This window comes from Setaria viridis, chromosome 2, assembly GCF_005286985.2.
Source record: "Setaria viridis chromosome 2, Setaria_viridis_v4.0, whole genome shotgun sequence".
NCBI lineage: Eukaryota > Viridiplantae > Streptophyta > Magnoliopsida > Poales > Poaceae > Setaria > Setaria viridis.
In genome coordinates, this window is record NC_048264.2 from 12,736,485 (window position 1) to 12,764,447 (window position 27,963).

Here is a 27,963-nt window from a genome sequence, read left to right on the forward strand (position 1 = left end):
ATACAGCTGCGGGTCTTCAACGCCCTCCTCAGGATTGGGGCAGGGCAGGATCAGCTTGAGCGAGGGCCTGTCGCCGGCAATGTAGACGAAAATTAAAGGTCCTGCTTGAAGAATCGAGGGAACGGCTCGCCCTCGGGGTTGGGAAGGTACTCCACAGGCACAGGCAAAGCCACGTAGATGCAGAAGAGCACGGCGTTCTTGTGGGAGGCTAGTATGCGGCAGCTGCTGTGGCAGGGCTCCGAGAGATTACCTCCTTGGACGTGAAGGTAGAAGCGGGAGATGGCTGGCGGCGCGGCGAAGCGGAAGAAGACCCGGAAGGGGTCGCCCTGGCTGGTGTGGCACAGAGGCGAGGTGGTCTCGTCCTCCTTGCAGGAGTTGAGGTCGAGCCTGGTGAAGACGTATCGATCCAGCATGATCCAGTTAGGGAGGGGGCACGCGCGGTCGCGGCTGGAGGAAGAAGAACCCGAGCCACCAGCGTCGGGGGTGACTGCGGCGGCGGCGACGGCGGCCATGGCTGCCTGCCGGCTTGGGGGGAAGAGTGGCAAGCAAGGCAGTCGACGAAACCTGCTCCTGCCTTCCTCCGCCGCTGCCAAATCGCCCAACCAGACAGACAGGCCGCCGCAGTCCCTTCAGGCCCCAATCCACCCGTGGACAGCCGCAATCCTCTCTCAAGGCTCAATCCATGCGTAGCATTTGTGTACTTTGGAAAATGGATTCAGGAATCGGAGTCGGTTCTGGGGTTTGGTTCGGAGAAGACACCGCAGCTAGCGGCGGCCGGCCGGGAGAGGCGCACAGTCTGGGTTAAATGGACTGGACCAAATTAGGGCCGATAGTCTGGCCGGCGGAGGAGCCCACCGGGCTAAGCCCAGTCCGCGGCCAAATTAGGGCCGGACTTGGCGCTGGGTTAAATGGACTGGACCATACCTTCTCAGGCTCCAGCCCACAAACTAGCAACAAACAGCCCTTAACAACAGTAGGCCGTTCCGTGTGAAAGCTTGACGGTTGAAATCTTTGTTTCCAAAGGCTTTTTGTATGATTTTTTTTTCAATCAGGGTTCAATCCTTAAATATCCTCTAATTTTCCTTACCTCAAAATGGTGTCCCGAAGGTCTTCCTGCAAATTTCTCAAAAAAAAAAAAGATCTTCCTACAAAACTGGAGGAAACTACTGGAGTCTGGACAAACAAACATAGAGAGTACTTCTCAACATTTCATGGAAGCATCGTCCTCATATCTGAAGAATCATTCCAATATTTATAAAAAATGTCAGAAAGAGCAGCAACTTAGGAGCAGAAACTTAGATCCAAAACTGGTTTTCCAAGAAAAAGAAAAGGAAGACTCCAACCTGATGTTTCTCTCATTGAAAATTCAATTCATGGAAGCAAACTTCCGCTACAGTTCAAAGAAAGTAGTACTACAATAGCTGGAAATGAAATCCGCTCTCATTCATTTAAATGGGGAAATGTTGGATGGTTTCGGAGCAAATAAAACCGTACTGCTTGTTTTAAACTACTTCAACAAGATCTTAAAGTTTCAAAAGGTTTGAATCCTTTGGAGAAAAGGTTCTGTATGGTTCTTCAGAATAAATTACCAAACCATAGAGTTCTTACCAAACTTCTTCGAAATGACTTGTTTTAAATGGATTTTCAAGGATTTCTGTTATGGAGTCTAACCTCACGGAAGAACTTCCAACGTTATAAATAGCCGTTGCTGCTGCTCCAAGACACTATTTTGGAGTCTGAACAATTGAACAGCTATGTTGTGCCGGCAATACAACTAAATTATGATATCAGAGAACGCATCACTTTTGGAAGCGTTGAGATGTATTATACTGAAAATTTTACAGATTGAACTCTGAATGTGGTATCGTGCAGTCAAAATTATGACTACATGCCTTACAAGAGTAACAAAACATATTATACTGGTAAAAAAAATGATTTTACAGTATGAACTCAGTGTGATGACGTGCAGTCAAAATTATGGCCACACACGGTACAAGAATAACAAAACAATCAGAACATTAAGCATCTTATATTTTGGAACTATTTCGTACACATAATTGCAGTACTAAATTACTTGAAGCCATTCAGATTTCCGAACCAGAAGATGTACACCGCTTCAGCGTTTTTCACTGCAGGCTTAGGAGGAGGGCATGCCAATCCCCATGCCGTAATTTGCTCCTTGGAGAATCCGCGCCTTCAGGTGGCTGAAAGAGGTTCATTTGAAAGTTCATGAGCCAGACAAACTCATAATAACTACAAGTTTAGGAGTTCCTTAAATGATTAGTGAAAACAATTGAACAAATAACTGAATACTGATAAGAAACAAAATGAGATGGGAGGTGGGTTTGTAGCTGTTGCCTCCATCCATTACCTAGGGTGTATTTTCGTGCGAAAAAGATTTCATAAATGGATTTTGACCTATAATTTCACTAATACCATATTGCCAATTGCTAAAAATTCAACAATATATTACAAGCACTTCAAAAATAGAAAGCTAATGATACAACTTTGTACACTAAACTTGCATATAATCTGACTGATTTGTTTGTCGAAATTTGTTATGTTTGAGTATATCTTAAATCAAAACACACCTTATAATGGATGCACGAGTAACTATCAAGCAGCTACTTAAGGTGCAGAAAATTATTATGGTTGATTTTCTGACAGAAAAGGAGGATTGATTTTACTTCAGAGGAATGATAAGATGTTGACAGAAATGGTGTAGATGAAATGTTAGCAGTCTATTTGTTAGAGATGGGCAACCAGCAAGAAAATGTAGTGGTTTACTAAATTGCTATGATTGGAATAACCAGATAGAAGCTTTGCTCAAATATGTGCATGACTGGAAGACACTGCCTGTATTTCAACACCCCAGTTGTAAGGGAACATCCCATGTCACATTCAGGTCATAAACAATTAGTTGACCTCAGGGCAGTTGCAACTGGAGAAGAAATTTTCAGCTAAATATGATGCACTCAAAAACAAAATTCAACCTCAAGATTGAAAGTCAATGATTAAATTGGCCTCCAAGAGATATAAATCTGCGTTCCTGCACATAATCATTTTTGTTTCAACAGCCTAGCATTGCAACTGGGTGAGCCTTAGAATTTCAAAGTCAATCTAAGAACAATTTAGTCACTGCTGGTATCTTTCATTGGGCAAAACTACACGAATGTGCTAGGGAAAACATTGGCCTAGTTAGAGGCTTATAGATTGCACTTATAAGTCCCAAGCAGTGTTTCTTTTTCCCTAACCTTCATTAAGTTCATTTTCTTTTTGGATTTTCTCTCCTTTTCAATGCAGCAAACATTTCAAAACTAAAGTCTAAGGAGAATAGTCCCCTGCACCCATGAAGATTTCAATTTAGATTGGACTGAACAGAACTAGAACATGTCCCAATAACTGGGGTTGTAACAATGGACTAACTGCTTGGCACACATAGAACACCATATAAACATGGCATGCGAGAAACATACCTATAGATGTACAAATAACAGACCGACGAAAGTCCAGACTTACTAGGCTCAGCGGTTTATGTTCCCCTTCTAACTTTAGGAACTTGCAGATTCAGAGCTTAACTAAAATCTGGTTCCAACAAGTCTGGAATCTTATTGGAACAGACAGGATTAGAGGTAATGTAGGTACCTCTCGAAGACGTCAGTGGCGAAGCGCGAACCGTTGAAGCAGATGAACCAGAGCAGGATCAGCACCAATATGTCTGCTACAGTTAAGGATGCACATTCCAAGAACTAGATAAACAAATGGCATAAAGGACATTGTAGCAATTAGCAAACAAAACCCAGTCTTACAGTACTTGCTGCAATTAACCAAATCAACAATCGTCCGCAACCAATGGGAAGAAATGCCGGGAATCCCGACGAAATCAAGCAACGCCTGGGCGATTCGGAGATGGGATTTTTCTCCCCATGAACGAATTGGACCAGTACCTAACCGAAATCTAATTTTTTTTGGTGAAACGGAAACACCCAAGCGTGGATCTAACAAAAACCCAATGCGAAGATAGTTTTGAGCGCAGAAAGGATGAAATTCACAAAGAAAATGGCTCAGAAACTGAATTCGGATCGAGCAGCAGTCGAAGGATACTGAATAGGCACCGCTCCCACCAATCGAGCATGTAGAGGCCCATGGTGACGTTGTAGAGGTGGATCTTCTTGCCCACCCAGCTCATCTCGCCCGCCATCGCCTCTGCGGCAGTCTTCCTCCTCGGGGGGCGCGAACCTTTCCGAATCGGGGGCGCGCGTGCTCCTCTGTTTCTAGCTGAGGTCTGAATTCTCAACTCTGAATCGATGGGGGATACAGAGGTTGTCGTTTATATAGGATGAACTAGAAGAGGAATGTGCGCTGAACCCCCTGGAAGATACCATTATTTGATTATTATGTCATTTGTACCAAGATTATTGGTTCATGAACGTATTCCACCAAGACACCGGTACAATTTGTGTCTAAACATGTCGAATCATGTATGATAAATACAATTATTTTCTCTTGGTACTTTCCAAAAAGTAAAAAACCCAAAAGGATCAGTATAATTTTTTTTTCTTGAACTTCTCTAGAATTCGCCATGCCCGACTTCTCGATTTCCAAATGCTCCACGGAGTGTTTTTTTTTTTTACTTCAGTTGCATCATAGTTCTACTTTTAGATTAAGGAGCATCATAGTTTTATGCAAGTCTGAATCCCCAAAGACAACAATGCGAGTTCACAGGGGTGTACCTGCAATTACATGAATCTTCAGTCCTGGGAGCAAAAGAAAGCGAAAGCCCGTGTGCCTTGTTTAGTCCCTGCCTTGTTTTACTGGACCGATTCCTTCTCGTTTTAGGCCCAGCCACTCAAAGTTTGAAGTCAGCACCAGCCGGGTCCAGTTTGGCCGCCGAGTGCAGCAGGCCAGCGTGGACTATTCCTCTAGCACACTACGGCAGTCCAGCACGACATGTTCCGGGGCCCGCAAGAGAGGCACTGACACTGAAATGTGGCCCCATACTCTATTTTAGAATTTCTTTCTCTACACAAAAGGTGCAGTTGTTCTAGTGAGAGCCGGTCAATTTTGTTGTTCCTGTCGTGCGAAGAAGCCATGGTGTATTCTTCTGTCGTGGCATGAATTCTTCCAAATCACAAGACAGACCTTTGTGTGCAGCTCTTCACCATTTTTTGTAACTTCACTAAGTTTCAGTGAGACGAATCGATGTAGGGCTGGACAGATTCTAAGATGATCGTCACCACTCATCTACCACCTCATACGTCGGATCAGATGAATCGTCTACCTGGATCGATCAATCTCATCATCTCTCTTCAGGTTTGTGACGCCTGTCAGCGCTTTTCTTTCTTCTTTATAAGTCTATTGCTGTGTCCTTGTTTCCTCCAGTTTTAACGAAACATGACCACATGTCCCAGATCAGCAACGCGTTAAATTTGAATTGTGGAATTAGGATCCAAATTTTCAAGGTTTAGCTTAAATCTGAAAAAAGATTAATGCTGAATAAGAGAACCGCCCTTTTTGGAACACCACACTAAGGGAAGACGTTTGCTTCTTTCTCGCCCTCTGACGGAACAGGCCAAAACACATGGATTTTCTCTAGCCCATAACTCTAATGGGCTACGGCCAGGCCTTGGTCCAACAGCCCAGAACAAAACTAATCCAGCCCCATTATTTGTGGTTGCTTTCCCATATATAGAACCCTTCAAATAATTGAAAGTAAACCTTATAAAAATTTCTAGTTTTGTGGTACTAATCTAGCCAATAATGTAAATTAGTGAAGATATAGCAGCACTAATACTTTCTCAAATATTCTCACTCAAGCACTACATGTACATCCACGCTTGCATTAAGAGAGCATGTTTAAGCATGACACAACAATCCTGATTGGGAGTTGGAGGCAATTCTTAACATTTTACAAATAACCGTTTAGCATAACAATTCTCACACCGCTATTCTTCATATGCATGGTTTTTCGTAGCAACAACCAAATGTTATTCAGGGCAAGGCCACCATCGAGTGGTTTCTTGCTCCTAGCTCCACGCTACTCTTGAGATGGCTGAAACATGGAAGAGGTGTTGTTATGTAATGGTATACTCTTTTGTGGTTGAGTCAGAACAGTGCACTAAATTATGGAATGATGCGGGCGAGAAAAGAAGATGTAAGTGTATAATACTTGCGTATTATGTATAGATCAAAGGGAAATTAAGGAGAAGGAGAAAGGAGCTTACTTGTCAAATGCCTGCCACATAGATTTAGTTGTATTGTAGCAGAACAACCACAGGAGAATCAAGACAATGCTGTCTATTGTAAGTTAAGGACAAGCACCAGTACACCATCAGGAAAATGATTCCAACAATTAATCAGAAGCCAAAAGGCAAGATTACTGTAATGTGTACTAGCATATACCCACGTTTTGAATAGGGATCAGGGCTCAGGGGCAGGGCCGGTGTGTGTGGCAGCTCATGTGTGTATGGCGGCTGTAGGCCGGTCAGTTTGGTCAAATTTCTGAATCCAGCCTAGCTACTCACCTACCTAACCTGGAGCATGCTAAATTGCCAGGCACATGAGCAAAGCAATAAGGTGACCTGAGCCACCTGTACTTACTGTGATGGCAGCTCAGGTACAAATGTTTACTTGGGATATCATCTTTATGAGACTTAACCATCCGTGAACAAACCTAGATTCTTTAATTTGGACCTCTTCTTAAACTTTGGAGTGGAATTTGGCCCCAAATCAAGGAGACCAGCAGCGTAACCAAATACTAATTCCTTTGTTTTCTGAAGAAAGAACAAATTGAACTTGGTTGTTTCATTCATGCTGACTGATGGAGATGCGAAACATGCAGAACTTGGGACAAAAAGATGGGAAGGGGGATCAGAGAAATTGATGAGGCAGGAAACGAAGGATACTGAAGAGGTATCTCTCCCACCAATCCATGACGTAGAGGCCAACGGTGACGTTGTACAGGAACAGTTTCCTGCTGATCCAGCTCATCTCTTCTCCTCCCCTTTGCCTCTTGGTTCCCGCCATTGGTTCCAAGCGAGCGAGAGATGACGCTGCTAGCTGTTCGCTTGGAACTTGTCTGGATTATTTATGCAGTAGTAGTGCAGGGAAGACGAAAGAGGGCTTGCGATTGGTATTTATACAAGGGAAGAGGGACGGAGAAAGTGGTCGGTTTTTTCTTGGTGGCACGTCCACTCACACTTGGATTGCGCCACCACCAGCTGACTGACCCATGCATGCCAAATCCAAAGCTGAATTGATTGCAATTACCTGAGCCGACTGGCACGTCGCCTCCAGTGACAAGTTACAAGTTGATAGTAGCATTTGGTGAAGGTTCATCCGGACACTAAATTCTGAAGCTAATCTGCGCAATAAATCTGATCGATGCATGGCCACACGGCCGGCTTGTTGAGGTCAACTAATCCCGGCGATGGAGCCAGCTCACAAGTCAGCGGGAGGCAACAACCTGATCAGGTCGCTGTTCGATCCTTTGATCGGTAACTAACGGCCGCGGGTCCCTTGTATATTCTGGAGAAATTGGAGCCACAACACAAATGTTCCGTCCCGTGCAACGCAATTGCCGGCTCCCCCCTCGTTTGACGCATTCGTCCGTGCACTGCCCGGCCCATTAATGCCGATCACGACACGATGCGATCCCTCGATGGCGTCGACGTCGACAAGCCGCCGCCGCCGCCGCTCAAGTCAGCGTGACGGAGTGGTTGAGCTCTGTCGGTCTCAGTCATTAGAGTTTCTTCGAGATTATGTATGTTCAATTTATCCATCACTGCTAGCCGGATGGCCATCTTATTACCATCACTAGTTGAGATCACCACACAGTATTCTAGACCAAGCATCACCACACAGTGGGTCAGCGTCTTGGGCTTTTCTGGTGGTACCATGCATCCTTTTCTTTAATTTGGCCAGCCACAGGAAAAAGGTGGACCCCAAGTGGACTCAGCCCAGCCTAACCTGCACCGTTTCTCCTGCACGATGATTGCTGTACGTGGAGGTTGTACTGCAGCCGAGCCGGACCAAATTTTGACACTTGAAAACATGTGGTTTTTAAGTTTCAAAAAAAAAACATGTGGTTTTAGAGTTTTTATGAAACTCCAAACAATGTTTTTGCAATTTTGACACTCCAGATATTCATTCTGTTGCTTGATTTCTTGGCATTCTAACCTTATCACACATATTCCATGTTCTTTAATTAAGCTGCGTAGGCTACCTAAAATGCCAATCTTGCCCCTGGGCCTGAGCTATATTTAACATACCGCATTCATATTTACTCGCCTCGACAACATTATTAGATGATATATTTCTACATTAGGCACATGCATAGTTCACGCACATCTCAACCACATGTTGTATGATAATTAGCACGCATAATTCATAATTAAACTTAGCAACAACTCATTGCATTTGGACAAAAGTAAGTTAACTCGATGGGTCGGGATTTAGGAAGAAAGAAAGAGGGAGAAAGAGAGAAAGATAGAGGCAAGGGCACTGTCGCCATTTTATATAAAAAATAACAAACAAAAGAAGATACATTAGAAGTGGTGGAGAATGTCAAGAAAGAAAGTAAAAATAATGTTTGGAGTGTCAAAACTGCGGAGTCATATGTCCGGCGGCATCTCCTCACCTGTGCCAAGTCCCAGCACACGAGGAGATATTCATCGACGTGTCCTCATCATCGCCGGTGAACCTGTGGAGAAACACCATGCAACCAGAACCTATTGTGGCTACAGCAGCTGCACAAACTCATCTTGACAACCCCTCAGCCTGTTTGCCTTGGCAGAGTAAACGTCTTGCAGAGAAGCACAGGGGCAAAGCTGTGTATGGCTCAACAATTGGGAATGGCACAGCCTCCACAGGTTGCAGTGCAGCTGCCTAGTATTGCATACGCTACCTCTGCCCTCTCTTCTCAGGCGGTTAATCCAATGTGTTCTCTTCTCTTGTTCAAAAATACAGTTCGAGTCCCTTGTTCAAAAACAGCGGGCTTTCCTCTAGACTGGGGAAGCTAAGTGCAAAGGAGGTCAATGCAAGGTGGCCTGGGAGTATTGCTGCCTTCCCAAATGCAAAGGTGGCCTAGGCATCCCTGATATTGCAAAAAAGAATACTAGTTTGTTAAAAAAGTTCTTGTTCAAATTTCACTGCGCTCCCTCCGCCCCATGGATCGATTGGCTACGTTCGCAATATGGCTGGAATGATGACCGAGAACAAATATCACACCCATTTGGAAGGATATCTATGCTCAGCTTCCTTCTTTCCGTGCTGAAACGAAAGTTGTCATTGTTAACGGCAAGATGACTGGATTTATGGTGTGGTTCTCATCCCCTGGCGGACACCTTTCCTGCTCTTTTTAGTCACGTTACCAGGCCCAATGCTTCTGTTGCCTGGGTTTTATCCACACAGGAACTCCAGCTCTCCCTGCGTCCACGGCTCACCAATGCGCGCTGCCCGCTGCTACTCGGGAATTTAGTCTGACCAGCACATCTCAATGAACAACTCTCTGACGAAAGGGTGTTTCGACACAATGGAAAATCTCCGACTACAAAAGAGCATTACATTCTGAGTTTCAGCTCACAAGAAGATGACGGCTTTATTTGCTACTGAAACCTGGCACAACTTCTCACCACACAAGTGCAAATTCTTCTTATGGCTCCTTCATCGACGACGGCTGAGCACCAATGCCCGTCTCAACTATTGTAATATGAGGCCTGATGATCTGTGCCCTTTCTGCTCCGAACAAGAAGGCTGCTCGCACCTATTTATCTCATGCCCGCGAACCAAAAGCTTTTGGGCCTCTCTTAGCATAGACTTTAGTGTAATGACACATGTGCACGACATTGAGCAACTGTGGATTGCCAATCCTTTTCTGGAACCAAATCAGAGGATGAGAACGACAGTGTTAACTTGTGTTCTCTGGAATATTTGCAAGTGTAGAAATGCAAAGGTCTTTAGAGGTGAAGACGAAACCAATGCCCAGATCTCCAGGCGCTGCTACGACGATCTCCGCCTCTGGTCCCATAGATGCTTTTCTTCATCAGCTAAGGATAAGCTTATTGAGTGGAGTAGTTTCTTTTCTTAGAATAGGGTAGTGTTTGCTTGTTTCCTTCTTTTTTCCTTTCTCCGTTCAGCTTCCTGCCTGAACATCCTGTATCTGACCCATCTACTTTGTAAATTGTTTCCGATAACATTTAATAAAATTCAGGCAGCCTAAGGGTTGCCGTTGTTTCCCTCAAAAAAAAAAAAAAAAATACTGCATACGCGACAAATTTTTTGCATATCGCCTTAAGCGGTTAAGCCTGACGGCCCACGCGTGCTTATCCTCTGGGCCTGCTGGAAGGCCCGCGCGCTTGGTCATTTGAGATGAAATAGATACGTGAATTGCCAGGAGGATGCAGCTGCATATCCTGATTAAGCGTTTGCATGTTTTTTTTTAACTTCTGGGAGCCAGATCATAGTGTACCAGAAGGCCAAAATGATGAGTTCTAAAGGCATAAATAGAGATTGGCAAGCAGAATGAAATTCTGCACACTTGTTCTTGACTTCATGTTTGCTCCTCCTTGGCTTCTTAGATTCAACAAACAGCCGATAAACAGCCAAAACAATCAAAGAGATAGTGGTTGACAATCTGAAAACATTCATCATTCAGCAACAATAGAAGGAAAAAGAGTAGAAACTTATCTTACAGGGACAGATCCAGTCCTGCACATTGCCATCCAATGTTCCAAACAGCACCACAACAAGGAAAAAAAGCTCACAAACCACAAATATAATATGAATACATCACTCATAATCCATCAAAGGTCTTAACGGTCCTGGTCCACAAATAAAATAGGTCACAAGTTGCATTGCTGACTTCTCTCACAAGTCAGGGAGTCATATCTCACAAAAGACAGCAGACAACACACAAGGTAATAAATTTGGTTCATGGCACAAGACAAATTAAAGGTAACTAGAGTAGATAACTTGGCAGCATGATTCCCACTGTTCCTGATGGCACGAAGGCATTGGTGTCTAGAATTTCATCTCCATCATCCTAGTTCTCACCACACCATCCATGTCCATGTCGTCTCCAGCTGGAGCTGCTTCTTCAGATTGCTGTGTGTTTGTTGTTGCAGACTTGCAGCTTCTTCCTTTAGAGTTGGTTCATTGGAACTGTAGTCTGTCAGTGCAATGAATGCGGCAGTATGTGGATAAGAAAGAGTGTAGCAAATGCTGTTTGCTGTCTTGTATAGAATGGAACCCTGAAATCAGTGAAAAATACTCCCTCTGTTTTTTATAGGTTTATTAGATATTTTTAAAAGTCAAACTTCATAAATCTTGCCTAGTCAAATTATATGTATCCTTAGTGCATTAAAATTATATGAATAGACTCACTTTCAAATACCTTTTTAATATGCATAGATTTTCTAGCAGTTATATGTTGCAAGAGAAATTGGTGGTCAGAGATATTTTACACTTTCAAATACCGTATGAATTTTTCCTAGTCTCAAAGAAACAAGTGGCTATGTTACTGCACTACTGTTTCTCATCCCATATCACGCTTCAGATCGCCCCAAAATAATAATACACTGTTATTGGCAGTCATCATGAAGTTTGGACTACTTACAAAATTCATTTACTTATACACGTGTACAAAAACAATTATATATGCATCTAAGCGGGCTAAAAAAAGTTGCATCTAGATCTCCAGACTAAACCTGTTAAACTATGCCTGTATGGCTGTATCAGTCAATCATCTATGCTTGCAGCCCCGACAGTGCTGCTGACGAGCGCGCCGGCCGGTCATCTGGAGCTCGCCGTCGCTGGCTGTGCGGCGTAAGGATCCATCCAGGATCCGTCCTCCGCGGCGGCCTGCTCCCACCTCCTGTTGAATATCTGCATCTCCCTGAACGACCGCAACCTCACCGCGGCCCGCCCTGCCGACGACGTGGCCCTGCCGCTGCCGTCGCTGAGCATGGGGACGCCGCGGTGGAGCACGTACTCGCTGTCCACCACCCCGACGTTGACAGCGCGGTCGCCCTGCGCGCAGTAGCCGAGCTTGTAATCGAGCCCCCACCCGTGGATGAGGTCGTTCTGCACCATCCGCCACGCGCACCGCCACGCGGCGCGCGAGAACACGGGAACCATCACCTCCACCCACCCCGCGCACGGCGGCGCCTTGCTGTCGCCGTCGCAGCGCGAGTTCGTCACGCGCCGGTGCACGCCATCCTCGGTCTGGATGAGAGCTCTCGCCGTGATGGCGTGGTGGATCTCGGATCGGCGGTCGAGCGCCGGCTGCGACACCTCGAGGCCCTCCCTCCGCACGACGTCGAGGTACCGGACGGGGTCGAAGGCGTCGACCTCGATGTCCTCGTCCCAGACGAAGACGTAGTCGTACTCCGCCACCACGTCCGGGTGCAGGAACCGCTTGGCGAACCACCACTTGGTCTGGCCCTTGGCGGACACGTGCACCGCGCGCTCCGACCACTCCATGTCGCCCCACTGCTCCACCGCGCCGTCGTAGTGGAAGAGCATGACGGTGAAGTCGTCGGCGTGGAACTTGGAGACGAGCTTGTCGACCACCTCCTTGTTCTTGATCCCCACGGGGATCGCCAGGAGGCTCTTGGGCTTCGCCGCGGCTTGGTGCTTCCGCCCGGGGTCTCCGGCCAACGAGGACTCCATCTCCAGGTTGGTCGTGTCGTGTGCGAGGCCCCTCGGCAGCAGCGGCTCTCCGTCTTGGTTCGCGCCGCCGCTGTTGCTGGTGGGTTCTTTCTCCGGCTGGACGGCCTCGACGGCAAGCATTTTGCGCGGAAGCGGCCTCGTCGCCCGATGGTTCACAAGGACGCCGTGCATCGACGTGCTGTTGCCGTTGTGATGCAGCGTCCCGACAGCGCCGGCGACGAGGAGCAGCGCGAGGAAGATGAGCGCCACCGCTGGCGCGGCGATGCTGCGCACTGAGATGCGATTGCCCATGGCTGCGGTGTTGCGGGTGACTGGGTGAGCGATGGGATCGATCCTCGGAACGGATGTTGCTGCTGTTTCATGGCGGATGGTTCGTTGTTTTATAGCCACATGGAGCCGACTAGTCGACTGCGTTTGTAACCGAGTGGCGATTTGCCACTCGAGCTCGGTTCCGACTCGGCGGCGGGAATCGGAGTCGCCTGGCAAGTGCGGAGTCGGCTCCGACGCTGCAAGTTTTACTGCAATTTTATTGGAGAAGAAAAATAAAATTAAATGTTGGTCCAATTTTCTGAACCAAAATTTCAAAGACCGCACAACCACTTGAGGGTGCCCCACACTTTGCCACAACTTTGGTATAACAACCGAAACAACTAAAGGCCCTGCACTATTCTATACTATTACTCGCTCGGAAACTGAGCTAACTTAGCCTAACATAACTCATATAAGAAACTCCAGCAAAACCCGTACTAAGACTTCTACTCAAAAAATAGGGACCGATAGCAAATAAATTGCACTCCAGCAAGGTCCCTACTCGGATCCCTAGAGTAGGGAGGACCCTAGATTGGCCTCCTGCCACTTCTCCCACGAGTGCTAAAGGAGGCCCCTACTTTTCTGTTTGGTCGGTTGCCCACCCACGTGCGTATAGAAACCTCCACCTTGCTCGTCGCCCTCCGCGTCCTTGTGACCTCCACCGCATTGATCCGCCGGTCCGCTTGGTGGCTGCGCCAGCTGTGATGCTAGAGGTCACGCCAGATTTGCCGTCGTCCGCCGTTCACATTCCTTCCAGCTAGACCGCGACACAAGCAGTCGTCCATGCGCGATGGGGAAGAAACCCATGGGTCGTACCGGGCCTGCGCCATTGTTCGCAGCAAGGAGCAACATATCTCGATGGACAAGAAGAAACTTGATTTTCACCAATTCCCCCCCCCCCCCCCCGAGCTCGATTTCCCTTGCTAGAGTACCGCCACCCCCGACCACTCGCCGAATGAGAAAGCTCTCTTCTGGTTAATGCCCGGTCCACGAGCCCCACGTCGATGGGCGCCACCCGAGCGAGGGCTAGCGATGAGGTGGTGAGGTCGTATGGCCCTACTGTTGGTGTTTTATACCCGGCAACCTACCGAGGGTATCCTAAGGTAGTAGATTGGTTAGTGGGGGATCGCCGGACCTTAAATCAAAGGTAAAAGCGAGGACACAAGACACAAATTTATATAGGTTCGGGCCGCCAGAGTAGCGTAATACCTTACGTCCTATTTGTGGTGTTGTATATTGCGCCCTACGCTTAGGTATTGTTTGGTGTTAAGGATTTGATCCTCTGTTGTGGTTCTATGAGATATTCGCCTACCGATTTAGGGACCCTTGCCCTCTTTTATATACTCCAGGGGACGAGATTACTAGTCGGTTACAAGTAGGAGTCATAATAGGATTACATGATATGTGTACTAGTAGGATAACGGAGGAATCCTAGTAGGAGTCTGTCTTCTTCCTTCCTTACGGGTACTGGAGATCTATCCCTAACAAGTCCCCGAGTGCTTCATAGTTGAATGCAGCAGCCTCGAGTACTTTTCAGATCTTAGCTGAGTAGTTTTGGTGCTCTTCGAGTACTTTGTCTGGCTGAATCTTCAAAGTTCTTTAAAGCTGCCATAAGGCTATGGTGTGATCAAGACCTTATCTTGATTTTGTAATCTTCATCTTTGGAATGTGATATGGAGGACGGTAGAAGTCGCACTCCATATGGTGTAGCCCCCGAGCCTCAGGTTGAATCGAAGAATCAGACTGAGGGTCAATAAAATCTTGAATCTTCTTCTTTCATCTTGAAAAAGTCAACTGTTGGGTGTAGCTTATCAGCCCCCTAGCCTTGAAATGATTAAATAATCAATACGAGGGTCCGCCAGTCGTCTTTTGAGTAGTTTTACGGCGTCTAGCCCCCGAGCTTATGCGCTAGGTGAGCCGTAGAAGCTAAGTTGAGTAGTTATTTGGCGCTTAGCCCCCGAGCTTGAGAGCTAGCGGAGCTACCGAAGGTATTCAGAGTAGTAATTGGCACTTAGCCCTCAAGCTGGGAGCTAGCAGAGCCATTGGAGGTATACTGAGCGTCCTGGAGAGTCATCGCCGAAGCTTGACATGCAAAAAGAGATACATACATTATGTAGCATATTTGTAGAATTTGGAACTACTAAAATTTATTCCGTGATGAATGTAATGTAAATGTTGTATGTCATGTTCTTATTTCGACTATATTTTTCCCGACTAGTTAGCCTATTACATTTAGGCTTCCAGTCCCTGTTTAGCCATTGCCATTGCATGTGAGATCTTTATCTCGTGTACGCGTACTGGCACTGCTGCTATGGAGATCTTTGTCTTGCGTCCTAGCGTTTAGGTATGACAGAAAATTCAAGGCTTTCACGAATTAAGGCGTGTTCTACTCGATGAGATTATTGACCGCTAAGAGAAGATATTTATAATAAATAGTTAGCATTGCGATAAAAAGAGAGCGTGATTGCGATTAAAGTAGTCGTTAAGACTTTTCTACCTTTTGGCGAGAAGAGCGCATGTTGCCACTCATAGAATTTGTACCTCCTTAGAGTGTAGCCGCTGCGAGCCTCCAGCACAGTGCATGAAACCCGTGGCCGTAGTCTCCAAAATTCGATGTACCAAGCCTGTTGGCGGAGCTTCCGGAACTCAGTGCACAAAACTCGTGGCTATAGCCTCTGTAATTCGGTGTACCAAGTCCATGGCTGTCGGTCAACATACCCTAGGAATAGCCGGCGAAGTGTAGCTTTGTAGGGTTATTTCCGTTGAGAGACATACACAAATAAGTAGTTGGCGCATTGGCCAACCATGCTGAATACAAGCCAAAGAAAAAATAATTATTAAAAAAGTGACTTAGCTTGATTCATGGACAATTGTCAATGAAGCCACGATGGTTGTTGATGAAGCCGACTAGTCGGAGTTGATTCCGACTAGTTGTCGATGGTATGAGGTCTGCCCTCATCTAGTTTTCTAGTCGAGATGAGTAGTTGAAGTAGTCATTAGCGAGCCGGTGTAGACGTCTTGCTCTTGCAGAAGTAGTTGATCGCATCATTGGAGATTTGTTGGTGTTGCCAAGCAAGCTGAAGTCCTTCTGGTAGCTTTTTTGGTGTGTGCATAACTGAATACACCATTGATTTCCAACGTCAGAGGCTTGGCGTGCTTTTCAATCTCCGATCAACAAAGCTGGTCTCCGCTTTGGACTCGACTAAGGAAATTGATTCCATGTAGGATTTCATCTTGATGCCGTCCAATTCTATTTCATCTCAATCTTGATGCTTGGAGACGATCAGCGGCTGGTGAATTGCTCCACTCCGCCCTCCATTTCGAATTCCAATTTGGCGAGAACAGATGCTAGCTCGGAATTAGCCTGTCCGGCGACTTCGCCTCAGACTCCGACACAGTTGCACACCGAGTCGTTGATTGGATGGAAGAACAACGTTCTTATCTTGTAGAGTAGATTGATCTTGAAGATGTCCTTTAAGCTCGCACGATGATCTCAATGATCACCCCTACCTTGTGCGCCAGTTGTCGGTGTTTTATACCTGGCAACCTACCGAGGGGTATCCCAAGGTAGTAGATTGGTTGGTGGGGGATCACCGGACCTAGAACTCGAAGGTAAAAGCGAGGACACACGACACAGATTTATACAGGTTCGGGCCACTGGAGTAGCGTAATACCCAACGTCTTGTTTTGGTTGTTGTATATTGCGCCCTATGCTTGGGTATTATTTGGTGTTGAGGATTTAGTCCTGTGTTGTGATTCTATGAGGTCTTCGCCTACCGATTTAGGGACCCTTGCCCTCCTTTATATACTCCAGGGACAGGATTACTAGTCGGTTATAAGGAGGAGTCATAGTAGGAATACATGGTATGAGTACCAGTAGGATTACATAGGAATTATAGTAGGAGTCCGTCTTCTTCCTTCCTTGCGGGTCCTGAGAATCTATCTTCGACACCTGCCCATGTTCGGGATGTGATTGTGGGCAGGTAGCACAGGGTAGACCCCATGCGCAGCGTGGGCCATGACGATCACTAAAAGAAATGTGTTGATCTATAATGAAAATTTTATGACACATTTGTTCTCGTCATAGATCTATGATGTTTCTGGCTGAAAACGTCACAAAGTTTCACATCCGAGCAAATTTAGTGACAAAGTTACGGAACATCATACAAGTTGCCACTGTAGCTAAAAAGAAATAATCACTAGCTATTACATGGTGGTTTTGTGATGATATAAGCTCTGCGAAAACGTCATAATCCAACCAGAGTCCCACATGTAAGTTTAAGCTGATAAATAAAGCGGTAAAATAAATAGGAAGATGTGCACCTCCTATGGATCGAACTTATTGCCGATTGAATAGGAAGTCTTTACCGCGATCAGGTCCCACATGTAAGTTTCATGTGAGTATTTACTGATCGAATGTCCGGCACAATGCTTCGCTAACTTCGCAAAGATGACTTTCGTTGTGCAAATCTGTAACTGCCCGCGGCGGGAATGGCGCATCCTAGCAGGACGGGAGGATGATTGTGCCACCTTCTGGTTACGAGAGGATAAGGAGCCACGATGAGGTTAATCCCCTAGTTTGAGCCGCTACCTTCCCTTATCATCCTAGGAAAGGGGATTTCTGGATTTGGGGATCTGGGTTGAACATAGTAGATTCATGATACAATTAGTTTTTAATTTGGATTGTATTATGGATTAGAGGTGCTTGAAGTCATTGGTAGTGGCAGATCAGGGCCTCCTGACGATGATCTTATCGTTGTGGATCTTTCAAATAAGTGCGAGCACGGGTATGCTCTCCTTGTGAGGTATAATTAGACATTTGACAACCTTGAGCGCCGATATGCATCCTGCAGTGAGATAAACGATAATTTATTTCAATTGTAATAAACCTTGCTTGTACTCTTGATGTTAGTGTTGTAAATGGAAAATTGTGTGAACGTAATCGGTGTCTGCAGCGTGAAGGGCTGAATTGCGTGGCATTTATGTGGGTTGATCCTGAATGAGATGCTAGGACTAAAGGTATTCTGATGAAGCTGATGAAGAGGGAGGCAAAAGCTGAAGAGGAAGTAAGGTCATGGAAGGATGAATGCATAAAGGCTAGCATGAAGGTTGAAGCGACTGCCGTTGAGCTGCAGAAGGTGAAGGGACACTTGGAACAGGCCACCAATATGGTGAAGAAGGTTAAGCAATCGCTGCTGCTGTCATGTACTATCAGGTAAATTAGGATAAGTAAGAACGATGATCATGAACTTTATAGTGATGAATATAATGGCTATGACATGCAATCTGATTATGCTGCTTTGATTTAATCTATGTTCAATTTGATTCCAGCATATTTACCATTTAGAATTCAGATACGCTTTATAATTGAGGAACACTAATAATATAGATATTGATAAGTATATATACAAATGCGTTGTTTGATAATACAACTAGCGGCTGAGATATAAAATCTAGCAGGGTCCCACAACTCAGTTTGAGATAAAAAAAGGAAGAAAAATGAAAAGGTAATAGTGTCCACATCAGGGATCGAACTTGCGATGACCTATTGTTTCTAAAGAGTCAGCATTACCACAGACGTGTAGGCATTATAGTTGGAGAAAGAAGTTGTTCCCCTTTGTGGTCACCGACTGGAAACGCACCCAAGTTCACTGAAGCGTGGGCCTTTTCCAGATATTCATCTCCCGCCTATGTTGTATGCAAGATGAAACGCACCCAACTTCGCTAACAAATGGGTCCGATAAGAGCGCACAACGCACTTGTCAATGACCCCGCAACAAGTGTAGCTTACCAAATTTTCATTTCGCGCCCAGGAACTTGAAAACATGATCTTCAAATTCTGTATTCCCTCACCTCCTCCCAAATAATAAAAACATGGCTACTGCAGTGCCCCTCCAAACACCCGCCTTGTATTTCCAAAATCAGCACTTCCTCTCTAATGTATCTAAAGTCCAACTTGACCTATGGTGCTAGCTGACCTCAGTGGCCGTGGGGTACCTCAGTGGCGGCGGCAATCTCCACGGGCGGTGGGCATCAAGGTGCGGCATGATCGGCGGCACTCTTGGAGGAATATCTTAGCGTCCTTGCAGCGGCTACGCCCATGCTTGCGTAGCTGAGCAGTTGAGTGAGGATGTCGCGCAAGCACCAGCTGCCCCGTCCAACCATGCGCCACTGCATCTTCGAGCTCCACAAGTGAGAATCTCATTTTTTTTTTCTCTATAGTCCCCTCCAATTTTTAGGATCTACATCTGCTTCACCAGAGAGCACTCTGCTCAAGTTTATTTCTATTTGGAGCAGAGCGTAATTACACCTAGATGTGGTCACGGCCTCACGCTGTTGGAGTATTTCTTTAGTGAAAAATAAATTTCTCCGTGTATTGTGTTAGATTTGAGATTCTTCTCTTACCTGGCCGCTCTATATCTATTTGCAAGACCGGCATCTGCATTTCTATGGTCATGGTACATTATGTTCCTTATATCTAAGACAACTAACCAAATAATTATTGTGCAAGGCATAGTATCACGTTCCTGTATTGTTAAAATTCAATCACATGTCGTGGTATGTAACTAAACAAGTGATTATCCTGCTCCTGTATTTATTCAGTTGCTTTGTTTAAGATTGAAGTTTGAGTTCTGCTCCTTTCATTTGTAGGTTGAAATATTGAAAACAATCCTTGGGGTTGCAGTACCAAATTCAGGTTCTCATGATGTGCCGTCAAGTCCCTTCCTTGATTATGTGGCCGTGCAGCCAATCTCAACTACAAGCTCAAGATCTGAAGTTTCTTTAGGAGGGCTACAAGAAGCTGCAGAACTAAAACAAGTTGTTGAACAAGAGCGAATATTGTGCGACTTGAAGATGAAGGCACAAGCTTCAAATGCAACAATGAAAATGCAGTATGAGAAGATTGAGAGTTTGAAGAAAGCAGTAAGAGAAACCGAGTACCTCTTTCGTCAATTGCTAAACTTCAGAGGGTAAAGTTAATGTGTTTCTTAGCCATCTGCTTATGTCCTCCTTGGGTGAAGTCGCACCGGACGCCCCGTCGGTCCATGGTCGTCGCTGCCTGCCCTCCATATCGCATCAGGCGTGGGGGAGTCGTGCGCATCGTGTCAGGGTGGTGCGCATTAAATGTCATACGTGCGGTGGTCCTCGTTTGCTCCCGTCACAAGGGCAGGCTGTCAGGTATCCTTGGTACGGTGGTTCCTACCTCTCCGAGCCCCACATGGGGAGGTCGGAGAAGTACCGCCTTCCCCATCTATCCCCCAAGGTCAAGGTCAGGGAGCGGGCGGTCCCCACGCACTTTGTATTGCCTGGGCCGCGTGGGCCATCGGGGGACCTGGAGAGTTGCACCCGTCAATTAGTTAGATGATTACATGGTATAGATTAGTATAGATGGTACTAAATCATTGTTAAGCTAAAGTGTGGGATGATCAATGCACTGATATAATTAGTTTAGTCATTGTAATTAAAATATAAGGGAATGTCGCACTTTTAAAATATTTAAAGGATGAAAAATACTTTTTTTCCTTTAAATAAGATAAATGGTTAAATATTGTGAAAAAAAGAACAATAACGTATATTTCGGTACTGAGATAGTAATAGATTAAAAAAAGTTGGATTCAATTACGGGACATGTGCTTCTGGTAGGAATCTACGTTACTTAGCTCAACTAAAATAGGATCGTTAACATCCAGACATGAACACCACTTAGATAATTGAGTTAGAATCACAACTAACAGCGACGTTGTGTGATGACCCCTAGCCATGAGAGTCGGGGATGAAGCTGGGGATGCCGTCACCGTAGTTGTACTAGCTCGTAGGAGATCACATCGACCCTCTAGCCTCCACCTCGTTTGGCTAGAGACGGCGACAGTAGGACGGTGGTGGCCTTCGAATGGCTCCAGCGCCGTCAGAGATCACGTGGCAATGTTAGGGAGCGTGTGTTGGTTAACCCAAAAATCAGTCGTGCCCCTTTTATTGTGGAGCTGGAGGCTACAACCAACTCGTGGTTGTACCTTCGATCAAAGGCGCGAAGGTGGGCGCAGGAACGATGGGTCACGGACTTATCGTCCCGTTCTTTTGTTCCTGCCTTTTGACCACTCCCGATTTTTCCAACACTTCTATCATTATGCAAGGCTCTTTCATTTTTTGCAATCGCTTTTCATGAACAGTAGGCAGGAAATGAACGCGTTTAATTCCCGGTTGTTGCTGCTTGCACCAGGTGGCCGGTGTCCGCAGTTTCGGCCCAAGAGCTCGCAAACGCGTCGTCGATCCGACTCAGCCATAACCACCAAGTTCGGACTGTATATACTCGATCGGACTCCCGCCACCGCCATAACAAGTGGCGAAGTCGATCGGAAGTCGAACTGGTCACACGGGCCTATAAAGATGAACCAGCCATCCCGCGACAACACAGACGCAGCAAGAAGTAAACCTCCCTTCCAATCATCCCTTGCACGCAAGAACTGCGGCCATGGGCTCCACTTTCTCGTCGAACGGGAAGGGCTCGACGTCCCTGCGCAAGATCGGGTCGGCGGTGGCGCTCATCTGCGTCGTGCTGCTCTTCGTCGTCGCCGGCGGGGTCGCGACGCTTCATCGCACGGACAACAACACGTCAGCACGGGGCGTCCTTGTAAAGGATCTGGCAAAGACGCGGATCCCGCGAAAGATACTTCGCGCCGTGGCCATCGACGAGCCGACGACGAAAGCGCCCAGCAGGAACAGCCGCGCAAACAAACGCCGGTCGTCATCAGGCAGCGCGCCGCTGCCGATGGGGCTCGCGCACGACACGACCAACCTGGAGATGGAGCCCTCGCTGGCCGGGGACCCCGAGCACCGGAAGAAGGAGCAGGAAGCAGCAGCCACGGCGCCGCCGAAGCCCAAGAGCCTCCTGGCGATCCCCGTGGGGATCAAGAACAAGGCGGTCGTCGACAAGCTCGTCTCCAAGTTCCCCGCCGCCGACTTCACCGTCATGCTCTTCCACTACGACGGCGCGGTGGAGCAGTGGAGCGACGTCGAGTGGTCGGGCCGCGCCGTGCACGTGGCGGCGAAGGGGCAGACCAAGTGGTGGTTCGCGAAGCGGTTCCTGCACCCGGACGTGGTGGCGGAGTACGACTACGTCTTCGTCTGGGACGAGGACATCGAGGTCGACGCCTTCGACCCCGTCAGGTACCTCGACGTCGTGCGGAGGGAAGGGCTCGAGGTGTCGCAGCCGGCGCTCGACCGCCGCTCGGAGATAAACCACGCCATCACGGCGCGCGCGCTGGCGCCGACGGCGGACGGCGTGCACCGGCGCGTGCGGAACACGCGCTGCGGCGACGGCGACGGCAGCACGGGGCGGCCGCCGTGCGCGGGGTGGGTGGAGGTGATGGTGCCGGTGTTCTCGCGGGCGGCGTGGCGGTGCGCGTGGCGGATGGTTCAGAACGATCTCATCCACGGGTGGGGGCTCGACTACAGGCTCGGATACTGCGCGCAGGGCGACCGCGCCGTCAACGTCGGAGTGGTGGACAGCCAGTACGTGCTCCACCGTGGCGTCCCCATGCTCAGCGACGGTGGCAAGGCCACGGCATCGGCAGGGCGGGCCGCGGTGAGGTTGCGGTCGTTCAGGGAGATGCAGATTTTCAACAAGAGGTGGGAGAAGGCTGCCGCCGAGGACAAGTCATGGAGTGATCCTTACGCCGCGTAGTCATATCGATCGATGAAACCTAGATGTACACTTGTCACTGCTTTATCTACAGAGCATAGATGCAACCTAAGATTAAGTATGTTGTAATTACGCTGATTTGGCGTTGTATGTTTAGTTAACATGGATTTGTAAGTGTTATTGCCGCTCCAATTGCCGGAATATGTGCGTCCTGACATGAATTTAGCGCCATCATGCAAACTTCCGAGACAATTGTACAATCATATCCAAGTATGAACAAATTTATGCCAAAGGATGTTATATTTGGTGTAATTTCACCTTCTGAATTTTCACGGTACATGTTGGATCAGGCTGGCAAAGTAGGGAAATTGAACAGAGATACTGTACTGGGTATCCCATCTTTTGTCTCTATTTCTGTATAAAACAAAAGGAACACGTTTCAAAATAGTTGCAGTAAGGCAATAACTGAAACATGTTTGGCTATTTACAACGACTCAGGGACAAACAACCACTACAATAGGAGGTCTGCTTCATCGCACGCAATTGGATGCCAACGATCAGATTCAGATGATTATCCAGTTCTCTCTCACCGAGAGGTGATGAAGTCTCAGTAGGTTACAGACACAAGAAGGCCAACTGCTTAGTCACTGATGTTGCAGACTGACAAAAACTTCTGAACTGCATTGTGGTATTGAGTTCCCTGTGAATGTATAAGATAGCTGCTTATAACAAATGGAGAAACAGTATAATTTGGCCTGAATTGTATAAGGTAGAAGATTAAATACCTCCCAATAGAGTTGATTGCAATCTGTGCACTTCCAAAACTCAAGATTTCGGTTGAACAAGCACGAGGGAATAACCTGGAAACCTTTTGAGGCTTCAACAGCTTCCTCAAGGGTGAGTGGTTTCTGAATAAAACTACCATTACACTTTGTACACCTTGACATAAGTTGGTCCTCGGAGATCTTTAACTGGAAGGTATTAATTACCTAAAGCAAGCAAGTTAACAAACAAAATCAGTTAGCCCCCAAATCTCCTCAGTTTCCCTGGCTACTCAATTAGAAATTCGTGATATGGGTTATCAGATCACAGGTGATAGCTAACTGGTACTCGCATGGTTTAACCCAGCATCCAAATCAGACATGCTAGGAAAAACAAACAAAAACCAGCTTGATGTGTTCCAAATCAGATATGGGGTGAGCTCTCCGTACCATAACAAAGATCACTTGGGTCCGAAAATGCCATAGGTGTCACTGACATGTGGGCCCAGGGCACACTTATCAGCCTCGTATGTGGTACTTTCAAATTTATGATCTTTGAGATGGTACCCAGTATATTGTTCTCTGTTCATATACCCTGATTCTGTGTCATTAGTTTAGAAGCCCCATTTCTATTTTCTAGAACATGAAATTCCTTGAATCAATTGAGAAAATATCATGTTCTCATTTTTTTTTGGAATCCTGTTATAAAGCATGGATGACTAAATAAGGGAGTCAAAATTGATTTTTAATCAGTAAACTGTAAGTAAATAAGTAAACATCAATTTGTATTTTATATTGAGTCTTGCTAGAAGGTACACAACTCCTTGGTTTGACTTTGATTGGTTCAAACGTTGAAAGGTTTGTCTCCTGTGGTTGGGCTAATACTGGACTGGTCACTGGTAACTGCCAGAAAGATGATTTACTAGGAGCTACATAATCATAAATTAACCAACAAGAGGAAAGTTATGTTTTTCTGAGAAAATACATGGTAATAAGATAACTACCATTAGTTTGGGCCATGGGAGATTTAACATTAACTTGTGAAGGATCATGCAGATAAATCAGGTTTTCAGATGGAAAAGATCAATACGCACATACCTCAGCTAGTTGATCATGTTTAAGCAGGCTTTTCACTCTGTATACCTGGTTACTCGCTAAATACTGATATTTCAAGAGCTTGACATCCCGTGTTAGTAAAATTCTTCCTTCCTTGTATGTTTGATTTAATAGCTCCCTACAGGTGAGTAAAATGGATGGCAGACAGCACAAGAAAAGGTTATTGAAATTACAACAAGAATGTTACAAATATTATCGCAGAAAGTATAGGGAAGACCTTGGTTCAGGTTTCTTTGAAGATGGAATGGCAGCATCTATTCCAACACAACGCAAATGCTTAGCTAGGCCCTCAATCTGTTCAAATTTACTCAAAATCAAATCCAGTAATTTGCAAACAAGGAACATAACTGACATGTACCCATCCCCGCCAATGAGACAGCTGTTAGAAGGGATCAGGAGAACCTACCATCACATCACACAAGAACTTCGGGTACCCATCCCCGCCAATGGAAGGATCCCATGGAGGGGGACCCTGCCATTCAGTACAGCAATCCACCTTATCCTTGCATTTAGCATTATTAGGAAGCTTCGTTTTTTCTTTCCGTCTTGAGGACCGTGGTTTTGTATCAGATTCCGTCAACAAGATCTTCTCACTGTACTTAGTTACTATGGACATCAAGTAACCACCAGAGCAAATGTCATATCCAGAAGATGAGCATTCTATGACACTTGATGAGCAATGCCTATCTGAAGTTAGTTCCGTTGTAGATGAACATTTTCCTGCGACAGAAATAACAATAAAAAAAAGGATATTCATAAATGGTCATCATTCTTGGTACTTATAGAAGACCTAACAAGAATATAATATTTGCTTACAAGAATTTAAAAAAGAGAGAGAGAGAATTAATGACATAATTTCTCACAACCAAATAATGGTGTTAAGAACAAGAACTTAAGAAGTTACCTTCCATTGTTATCTTTTGTTGGAACAGATCAAATATGTCTAGCAAGTAGTAGGCATCCGATGCAGCATATTGTATTTGCCCTTCACTCAAGGGGCGGCATGACCAATTACTACACTGGAGTTCCTAGTAAAACAAAAGGTACGGAGAACAATCAGGCAAAACAACACGAATGTTTTTTAAACATTACTAGTGCTGTAGAGCCCTGACCGGGAAGGAAGATCAAGCTCAAATTTGTCTCATAAACATGAGTTAAAATATCCAACCCCAAGACCAGGTAAAATCTCAAAAATAACAAGCTTAAAACTTATATTGACGTTGAATATCTATCCGTTCAAGCAATCCATCCTGACTACTGGCAAGCTCTTGTAACAAATGAGCTGAGCTTTGAGACCAGGATGGCTTAAACCTAGATTATCTCAGTCCAATGCTCACAGGTGCTAAGAGAAGATGCCAGTACAATGTGGACAATGGTGGAGGTTTGTGGGGTCCAAGGTCAGCCATGGCCCCAAAGAAATATTAATTTGCAACCCCCACACCCAATGGCTCTTGCAGCTATGTTGTATTGGGCCCCTCTCATTTCCTATCAAAGCTCCACCACTAGAATTTATCTATTACAAGCAATTGTAATTCTGGTACATGTTGAACCTTTACTGAGGAATAACATTCATGATTTTGGTAATGGCAACTACCTCGATGAAATGTGAGATAACCAGGTACAAGTTGAACCCTTATTTTTTTTAGTTCGGATTGATATAAAGGGATTAAGCACTTGAAGTGTGAGTTAACCCAGGTAAAATGTTGCATCTTACTGAGTACATAACCATTATCAAAACCAGAATAAAGGCTACCAACAAACTCAAGCAGACAGGAATTTCAATAGGATACAGACGGATTAGAAAAACAAGGAATAGTAGCCTGGATCAACAAAATCGCAATTCGCAAAGCTTTGTACGGTATATCCTATGTCTGTGCTCTGTACTCTCTTGTAAAGTACTTACAAACATGAAGGCAAGACATCTGATCAATGCTAACCTTTGATAAAGAGATACTGAGCAGCTCCTCACAAATTGTTGCCAAACTCTTGGTCTCCTTTGGAAGCTTCTTCTGCCTGTCATGGCCCTTGAGGTAGTAATAAACGTTGGTAACATCCAAGAAAGGTTCCACCTTGCAGAGAGGAATGCCAACATGGCGTCATTGTACTACACACCAGATAGCGCTCATCGTAAAATCATGGAAATCAATGATAGAAGTATAACATCCTAAAAGTCTCATTAAAATACAATGGAGAAATATATTTTCATGAACACCCGCATAAAGCCTCCACGTCCATAATTCAGCGTATCATTAGGAGCAGACTAATCGAACTATGATAAAGCCTATAATTTATCAGCAAAGGTATTGTGATTGTGAAACGCATCCAACTAATGCATTGGGATCCACATGATTGGCAGTCCATTGCTAAAGTCTGGTTGGTCTTTGATTTAGCTCGCTTTGTTAGAGTAACATAATAATATCTTTAATTTGTTCTGTATATAGTGGAGGTACACATATGGCTACCATCAGGCACTTGGTCCCACCAATTTGGTAGTCCTTGGTACTTCTCTTTAGGTACTTCAATGTACTTCCTTTGTTTCCATCGTTAAATTTCTTGGGGTGGACGGCTCTCATTTTTCCAACCATTCTAAAATTTCTCTTGTTTCTAAAATAGTGTCATCTGAACCGATAGTAATTACAGCTGAGGGCTAGTCTGCTAGTTCAAACATTTGAACATCTTAATTCCTTTCCCATAGTCCATAGACAAGATGCTAAAGGCAGACAGAGGAGGTCAATCCAGTACAATTTGGTAAAAAAATTTAAGAAAGCAGTGCAAAGTTTACGCTCATCCAGGCACAATAGTCTCCATTGCGTGGGAATCACTATTCTAATCCCAATTTACATCCATGTCGCCTCAAGGAAATGGAAATGAATTTGAGGCCTAACACGGAATTTGGTCAGCACGCCCTTACCCTATCGAATCCGGCATCCCGCCCGAGTGCGGCCGCGAAGGTGGCGGAGAGGTACACCAGGTCCTGCTTGAACCTGAACCCGAGCTTGAGCACGTCGGGCCGCTCGAACAGATCCCGCAGCGGCGCCCACAGCTCAGCGAGCGGCACGGCGAGGAGGTCGACGACGAACACCTCGCACTCGCCTCCGTCGCCGCCGCGGCAGGCCACCTGGAGGAGAGTGACCGTGGGGAACTGCGGCGGAGCTGGCGCTGGCGCTGGCGCAGTCGCCGGAGAGGTGCCGTCACCTGGCCCGGCAGGAGCGGCAGCGGCGGGGGTACCGCGGCGGCGCGGCTTCCACTCGGCGTCGAGGGCGACGACGCGGGCGGCGGCGAGGGAGCGGAGGAGGAGGGCGAGCTCCGGCGAGGACCCGCCGCCGGTGACGAGGTGCACGGCGAATGGTGGCGGTGGCGGTGGCGGTGGCGCCGGTGCGGGGTCCATGGGTGCGGGAGGGAGGGAGACGCGAAGCGAACGGGGAGCACGATGCACACGACTCGACTCGTCTAGCTGCGCTGCGCAAG

General features: G+C 46.2%; 5 protein-coding genes across 5 annotated transcripts; 1 reads left to right on the forward strand and 4 right to left on the reverse strand.

Annotated features, from left to right (window-relative positions):
- Positions 1-1,820: 1,820 nt before the first annotated feature.
- Positions 1,821-4,346, reverse strand: LOC117846120 (uncharacterized). Its single transcript, XM_034727234.2, has 3 exons — positions 4,105-4,346; positions 3,646-3,718; positions 1,821-2,204 (listed from the first exon to the last, which is right to left on the reverse strand). Exons 1-3 carry the CDS (start codon positions 4,199-4,201, stop codon positions 2,138-2,140), a joined length of 237 nt encoding a protein of 78 aa, XP_034583125.1. The 5' UTR covers positions 4,202-4,346; the 3' UTR covers positions 1,821-2,137.
- Positions 4,347-5,779: 1,433 nt separating this feature from the next.
- LOC140222043 (uncharacterized) lies at positions 5,780-7,121 on the reverse strand. The gene is made up of 3 exons (XM_072292119.1): positions 6,906-7,121; positions 6,225-6,297; positions 5,780-6,052 (listed from the first exon to the last, which is right to left on the reverse strand). The coding sequence occupies exons 1-3, from the start codon at positions 7,024-7,026 to the stop codon at positions 5,992-5,994; spliced, it is 255 nt and encodes an 84-aa protein (XP_072148220.1). The 5' UTR covers positions 7,027-7,121; the 3' UTR covers positions 5,780-5,991.
- A 4,442-nt stretch (positions 7,122-11,563) lies between these two features.
- LOC117845857 (uncharacterized) lies at positions 11,564-13,500 on the reverse strand. Its single transcript, XM_034726939.2, has one exon. It carries the CDS (start codon positions 12,958-12,960, stop codon positions 11,791-11,793), a length of 1,170 nt encoding a protein of 389 aa, XP_034582830.1. The 5' UTR covers positions 12,961-13,500; the 3' UTR covers positions 11,564-11,790.
- Positions 13,501-21,026: 7,526 nt separating this feature from the next.
- LOC117846210 (uncharacterized) lies at positions 21,027-22,918 on the forward strand. Its single transcript, XM_034727335.2, has one exon. It carries the CDS (start codon positions 21,449-21,451, stop codon positions 22,658-22,660), a length of 1,212 nt encoding a protein of 403 aa, XP_034583226.1. The 5' UTR covers positions 21,027-21,448; the 3' UTR covers positions 22,661-22,918.
- On the reverse strand, positions 22,900-27,952 carry LOC117846209 (uncharacterized). Its single transcript, XM_034727334.2, has 8 exons — positions 27,407-27,952; positions 26,433-26,564; positions 25,400-25,523; positions 24,902-25,215; positions 24,713-24,789; positions 24,478-24,613; positions 23,404-23,607; positions 22,900-23,318 (listed from the first exon to the last, which is right to left on the reverse strand). Exons 1-8 carry the CDS (start codon positions 27,881-27,883, stop codon positions 23,259-23,261), a joined length of 1,524 nt encoding a protein of 507 aa, XP_034583225.1. The 5' UTR covers positions 27,884-27,952; the 3' UTR covers positions 22,900-23,258.
- Positions 27,953-27,963: the final 11 nt, after the last annotated feature.